The sequence below is a fragment of the Musa acuminata genome, chromosome BXJ3-11 (genome assembly GCF_036884655.1).
Source record: "Musa acuminata AAA Group cultivar baxijiao chromosome BXJ3-11, Cavendish_Baxijiao_AAA, whole genome shotgun sequence".
NCBI lineage: Eukaryota > Viridiplantae > Streptophyta > Magnoliopsida > Zingiberales > Musaceae > Musa > Musa acuminata.
Window position 1 is genome coordinate 24,881,725 of NC_088359.1, and position 6,987 is coordinate 24,888,711.

The 6,987-nt window shown below is 36.5% G+C and overlaps 1 protein-coding gene across 1 annotated transcript; it reads right to left on the reverse strand.

Moving 5' to 3' along the window:
* Window positions 1-237: 237 nt before the first annotated feature.
* LOC103971379 (1-acyl-sn-glycerol-3-phosphate acyltransferase-like) lies at window positions 238-5,934 on the reverse strand. The gene is made up of 5 exons (XM_009385381.3): window positions 5,526-5,934; window positions 1,172-1,321; window positions 983-1,081; window positions 813-905; window positions 238-737 (listed from the first exon to the last, which is right to left on the reverse strand). Exons 1-5 carry the CDS (start codon window positions 5,814-5,816, stop codon window positions 480-482), a joined length of 891 nt encoding a protein of 296 aa, XP_009383656.1. The 5' UTR covers window positions 5,817-5,934; the 3' UTR covers window positions 238-479.
* Window positions 5,935-6,987: the final 1,053 nt, after the last annotated feature.

Sequence of the window (6,987 nt, forward strand, 5' to 3'; positions counted from 1 at the left end):
ATTCATGCAGGTGAACAAATCCAATGATGGTTTCACATTGTAAATACAATGTGCCTTCATTTTATATACTATGATGTAATAATACTAAGACATTTTTTCCATATACAGCACAACTATTACATTATTATGAAGTGTTTTATTTTTTCTCTCAATAAAGCAAGTTAATTAGGCCTGTAATGACCCACCTTGACTTTGACTAGGAAAACAATCTTGCTCGGCTATTTCAGGAGACATATATGATCCATTTACATCATCCATACCAGAAAACACAATACATTGTTTGCCTTGAGGATCAATGGTTCCAACTAAAATACATTTACTACCTATATCTTCTAAACAACAGCACTCAAAAATGTAACAGGAAAGCTAAATCTGCAGTTCAATTTACAAGACAACTTTACAATCATCTTCTACTACATCTCAAGTGTAACAAATGCCATACAAAACAACACAGCAAAACCTACTATGTCTTTCAGTTCTTAACAGAAATCAGCGCCGCCTGATATCAGTGGCTTCTGTGACTCGGGCAAGTGCTCAACATATAATGAATGTATCATTTCTACGTATTCGTTCATGTTTTCGGCTTTCCACCCATCTGTTTCTATTGGTGGAAGGTACTTTACTGTGATTGGGGCTGGTCTGACTCTCAAACTATTCTTCCTCCAAGCTAGATGTGTGCCAGTGAATATCATCGGAACAATTGGCAACTGTGTTTGCAGTGCAATATGCATGAAACCCTAAGAAGATCGATAAATTCAGCTCATGATGTAAACAGAAGCATTTATTTATGCAAATAGAGTTAAGATGATTACCTTCTTAAACGGAAGAAGCCTCCCTGATCTGGATCGAGTACCCTCTGGAAAAATGATAAGTGACAGGTTATGGTTCACAATTGCATGAGCTGCCTGAACTCAAGAACAAAACTTTGTTAAACATATCTTAAAAATTGTTAAAGAATATGCTGTTCACGAATGAGTGCAACCTCTTTCAGGGATTCGATGGCAGCAGAAGGGTTGGAGCGGTCTATACGGAGATGGTTTGCCAACACGTAAAGCTGCCCAAACAGAGGATACCAAATGATCTGGGAAAAAGATGTGTGTTATCAGTATAAGATTAATTCTTGATATCTGAGATAATCTTTGATGACAACAAAATTTAGTTTCACACTGACCTCTTTTTTGGCTATGCCAACAGTGCCTGTTGGGGTCAGCCACATAACAAGAAAAATGTCTATGGGCGACGTGTGATTACAGATAAATATAGCCCTTGTGTCAGAAAACTCAGAACCTTCAATCTTTATGGGGTTTCCTAGAATCCACATCTGCAAGAATTAGAAGGATCAAAGATCATATATGAGAAAAAAATTATAATTTTGAAATGTAAATAGTTCATGTATGCAATAACCAGAGATACAGCACTTGGAGAGAGTGGCTGAGCATTTAAACAATGAGAAAAAGTAACTAAATACCTTACAGAAATACATAAGATGGCACTCAGGAAGAAACAGTACATAAAAGTTTTCTGTCATCTGTTATCTGAATATACACTGGTGGATTTTTTAGGTGAATACACAAGCTTCTAATAAGCATACCCAGTAATAACAAACCAAATCTCAACCATGTAGCCTGACAAACATTATATTAATTTACATATTTATCTTCTTTATGACAAATGAATCCCTACATATGTACATTATTTTTTTATTATATTTTTCATCACTAAAAAATACCAAAGACATTTTAGTGGGAGGTTGGTCATACAAGTATGTCTCATGTACTGTTCTTTTTGGTATTATATGTTTGACCTTTTCTGGACCCAAGTCTTTCCCGGGATATATCAGTTATCTACGACATAAATACTTAAAGAAAGTAGTTCTTAAGGAAATGCTTCTTTACTAAGTTTATTTTGCTCAGTCAGCTTTAATTTTGTGACTTCTAGGATGGATGCACTGCAGATGTTCACCTATGAAACTATTATTTTCTTGAAAACACAACCAACTATGCAATATATCAACATGTTGTGCTATTCCCAAGAGTACAATGTGAGGCACACATAAAAAATAGATGTTCTGATTTGCGTGAGTTTCATGATCACTATTATCAAATTTAGGATTTAAAATTTAGCCTATACATGTAGGCTCTTGGCACAGACCGGTATTTACTGGCTCAACAACTAGCCCAATGCATGAAGCAGTTGTTTTCACCTAGTATAGGTTCCTACTGAGCTTACCACCTACAGTGGTTACCATACCAGGCCCATCACGCTGTTTTGAATGTTGGAACTAGGTTTATGGGGTGGCAAGCATACCCTCAGTATGCAAATCCAAGAGCACCTGAATCTTCCACCCTTTTAAACCCCTATTCAACCACTTCTTTCCCCATTGTTTCACCAAATATTCTCAATCTTACTCTCCAAAGTTGACTTTTCTCAAATTCAAGGACAATCTTAAACAAGTCAAGCCTCACTCTCAAGAACTTGTTTTTCTCAAAAACAAAGGTATATCCAAACCTCATTTAAAAATTTGCCTTAATTTTTGTTGAATGAGGTTAGCATCTTCTTTTTTCATTTGAAGTCACGAATTTATGGATTTTGACTTAGAATTTGGATTGTTCATAAATCTATGGATGTTATGTAATTTCTTATAGAAAGGAGACAGATCAATGAAACTCTACCATAGATCTACATGATTTTAAGATAAATCCACCCAGATCGGACCAAAAGTAATGCAGATCCAATGAAAATCCATCTGGACCTGACCTAGATTTGTTCAATTTTGGTCTAGATGCATATAGATCTAGGTCAGATTGCACAGCTCTGACCTAGATTTACATAAAAACAGATGTGTGCTTTGACCTAAGTTTTCATAGATTTTCATAGATCTAGTATAGAACTATAAGAATTCACCTAGATCTAGACTAAGTTCATATGGATTAGACATAGATCCATACCAACATGACATAAATTTGCATAGATGTCGGCTAGATCTGAGCAGATGCAAACTAGATTTGCATAGATCTTATATGTTCAAGCTTCTTTCAAGATATTGAGTCTAAATTCAATAATTGTGCACTTGAATCAGTTTGTTAGTCTGTAGGGAAATGGTACTGAAGCAACAAAGTTCAAAACCAGTATGATAGTACATTTGCTGCTTGGGCCCCACCACCATTATTAACGGCATATTCACTGCAACTACATTCCATGAGCGGAGGAATAACTGACTGAGGTAACAATTAGCGGATGGATTCCCTGATTTAGCTAAATGCACGATGGTGTCTCAAGAAGTCAGACGAGCTTTTTGAGTAGAGTTGGATGTTTAGAAAGCCCTAAAGCTTCTCATGATCTGATACTTCACATAGCTCATAGTGCCACCATATAGACTTTACTGCTATACAGCCAATGCAAGCATACTTGTCACAATCATACTAGCCAACTTCATATGAATGCTAGTTTTAAGTTTTTTTGTGTAGTTGCTGTAGTAATTCCATTGATCCTGCAATGTCAAACCACTACCTAGCAAATTATACAACTTCCCTGCAACTCAAAATGTTGTGGAGCAACTTGCATTCTTTAATTTGGTTTTACTCCACAATTTGTTCTCTCACCATCATTGGTTTTGTACCAGATATTTTTAATCTACAAGATCTAGTTAATTCCACATATCAGTCTTGAGATACTACCAGTGACTGTCCCCGAAAATATTGTGAAAACCTCTCAACAATTGATGCTCCCTGTGCAATCCATCCTCTGTGGCATGTATCCTTTACTTGTCAGCTAGAAGATCATCCAAAACTAAAATCCTTTATACTTGATAGCCCCTGCACATATCACCATCTATCCCAATATACCTCCCCCACTTTGCTATAGTATGCATTACAATAATCAGAAAGTGTTTGTTGATGACAATCCATCAAATATAAAGATAACCTATATTTTTGTAGTTATCTATACTACTAGTGTGTGAAATAAGTCGTGCATTGCACCAAACAACATAATGTGAAAATCTACTTGTGGTCACTTGGCAGGTACTTAAGTACGTACGTATACAGAATTAATACTAAGCTAACTATCGAGTTATATAAAAGGTTTGTTGGTGCCTTATGTTCATCTTGAGTTCAAACTAGATCCACATAAGACCATCTATCAATTTCCTCTGTTTACGTGAATAAATATCCTTTTGTGCTGTAATCAAGAATGTTGTCCTCTGCATTTGAGGCAAAATACGATATGTGGGTCAGAACCCTTGTGTAAAATAAATAATCTTGTCGACCAAAAAGATATACCATTTATTGGAGGAAGGATCAACATTCTTTGATCAATGAAACTATGGCTGTTCCTGATACTCTTGCTACTAGATTCTGGACAAAGCATGTAAGCCATAGAAATTCTGTTTCGATAATGCAGCCATCAGTCAAATATGATTCAGTAGCATCATACTGAGTTTCTCTGAGATACTACGTTAAGTACAATGGTTATTGTGTGCACTTTGTCTTAATGCTCCTAGATAATGCACTTGTACTTTCATAGCTTTGTACTCTATAAAGTTTTCCACTACATTATGTACTATGTCGAAGGAGGAGCTGAAGAGAAGACCCCGAGTAGTAACTAGCTAAAATGATAAGAGATGCTTAGTTGTGATTGATTGGAGATTGCAGACTCATCGATAAACCTGGAAATCTTGTTTTAACTAATTCATGTCTCCTCTGAATCATAGTGTCATGTAACATTCAAATTGAAAGGAAGATAAACTTGAATTATAGGGGGAACGGATAATTGTAGATTGAATTTTTTTTCCTATTTGAAAGCATACAATTTATAAGAAGATACATTGTCAAGAGTTACTGCTAATAAATTAAAGGGATTCTCTCGATCTCTGAGCACTCTTTTCTGAAACAAATCTGATTGTTCATTTCATGAATCCGGACTTGGCTGCACAATCAACTTTGTGTCTTTATGTTTGCCTTGTACCCAATTCTGTTCGATCCAAGTCACTATCAACAAAATAAACAACTAGTTGCAGTTGAAAGCAGTAAATCGTCCCCTCATTAAATTTACAGAACCCCACTAAACACAAAAGACGATTTTAATTGGATGATACCCATATCACATACTAGCCAAGAACAATCATGATAATGTGGTACCACAATATCAAAACCCACTGTCCCATTCAATGCTATCAAAATTTGATCCACCATTCGTGTCACCCACATACCCTCGCAGCATTGACATCTTCATGCCCCAAAAATTGTGGACAGAAAACTCAAGCCATCCAAGAAGCTGTCCGAGGCTATTAACTTCACAATCAGGTACACGAGCGGAAATTTCAATCGATTGATTTAGAAGACCGATCGACAAGCGAAAAGAGGAGAATCAAGTCCAGTCGATCACATATCCACACGACAAACAATAAGCACATTGAAATCAAGATATAAAAAAAATGCAATTTTTTTTCGCATTATTATCAAATCCAAGCAGAACATGATGATCAAGATTGGAACTTTCTTATTTTAATTTTTCATTTTGCTTACCATCAATCGCCCGGTGACGTGCCCGTAGAGGTTGCCCTGCCGGATCCGCTCGTAGGGCCACGGCAGCATCGGGATCATGGCCACCGCCCACACGAAGGTGGTGACCGTCATGGTGAGGAAGCAGGCGACGATCCGGAGGGCCGAGACGACCACCGTGGCCCACCCGTCCTCGTCCACGAACCCGCGACCGTCCTCCTCCGGCTCCTCGGTTTCCGGCGACGGGAACCCCGCCTCGAGGCAGCTCTCCAGCTGGCGGCCCCTCAGCAACGAGTTCAGCAGCGAGTGATCCATATTCTCCTGTCCTCTCCTCCCCTTGTCTCTTCGCAATCCACCAACGGCCCAACCACAACGATAACAGCTACAATTGACCGCATTCCCAGGAAGAAGACGAAGGCAGTAGTAAAATCCACTGCGCTACATTATTCACATATAAATAATTAAAGAAATGAGTTAATATTTATTGAAAGCTATGAGAGTGTTGTACTAAACATGATTTTACATATTTATCCTTGTCAATTTTGAACTATAACATTTATTCTTGCAAATTTTGATATACACGTATATTTATTAATTGGTTTGAGTTCAAAGTAAGGATTAAATATGCAAAAGGGTAATCATAATAATATACATAAATTTTTGTAGGTTTTGCAACAACATATACATATAAATACTAAACAATATATAGAAATGAAATGTTCATCTTTCACTTATTTTGAGGAAATTCTTTCCATGTATCTCCAAGTATTAGAGACCTAACCATATATTTCTCCTTTAACATTCATAAAATATAAGAATAATTATGACTAACATTAATTAGTTCGAAATAAATTAAAAGATAAAGAGTATTAAATAGTGAATATTATAAAAGTAAGTTTGTAGGTGTTTACAACAATATATGTGTGACAATTTTTAGAGGACATCCAGTAATTTAATTGATAAAAATATTAATGGGTTGATAATAAACTCGTTAGATCAAATCTCTGTTTCATCATTAAACATTTTATATTTATATATATATATATATATAAAATATGTGTGTGTGCAATTTTACCCTTAATTTGATAGATGGGGATGATGAGGTACTCCTCTAATATTGGATTCCAAAGGACTGGATTGTAATTATGTACTCGGTCAGAACACATGAACGTGTGGGGTTGGATGGGATGGCATGTAAGAAGGACAACGGATCGAGTAGAGAGATAAGAGAAGATTCTAGAGAATGAGAGGCTGTGTAAAGGAGGATCTGTGATGAGCTGTGGTGAGAGATCGGACAGAATATTAGTGCTTATGCCTTTACATATATGTATACTTTTGTCATTTAATATTTTACTATATATATACTCCTTCGAATATTTGGGTCCTTTTAGACAATCGAAATCACTAGAAAGGGTGCGTATGGTGCCAACAGTGCAGCAAGGGTGGGCCCGCCTTTCCCTTCCACTACTCTTGGTTTTCAAAGTTT

Coding starts and splice junctions, on each gene's coding strand:
- LOC103971379 (XM_009385381.3), bottom strand. CDS start 5,816: ATGGATCACTCGCTGCTGAACTCGTTGCTGAGGGGCCGCCAGCTGGAG. Junction 1,082..1,171: donor TTGGCATAGCCAAAAAAGAG/GTCAGTGTGAAA, acceptor TCTTTTTCCCAG/ATCATTTGGTATCCTCTGTT. Junction 738..812: donor GGCTTCTTCCGTTTAAGAAG/GTAATCATCTTA, acceptor CGATCTTCTTAG/GGTTTCATGCATATTGCACT.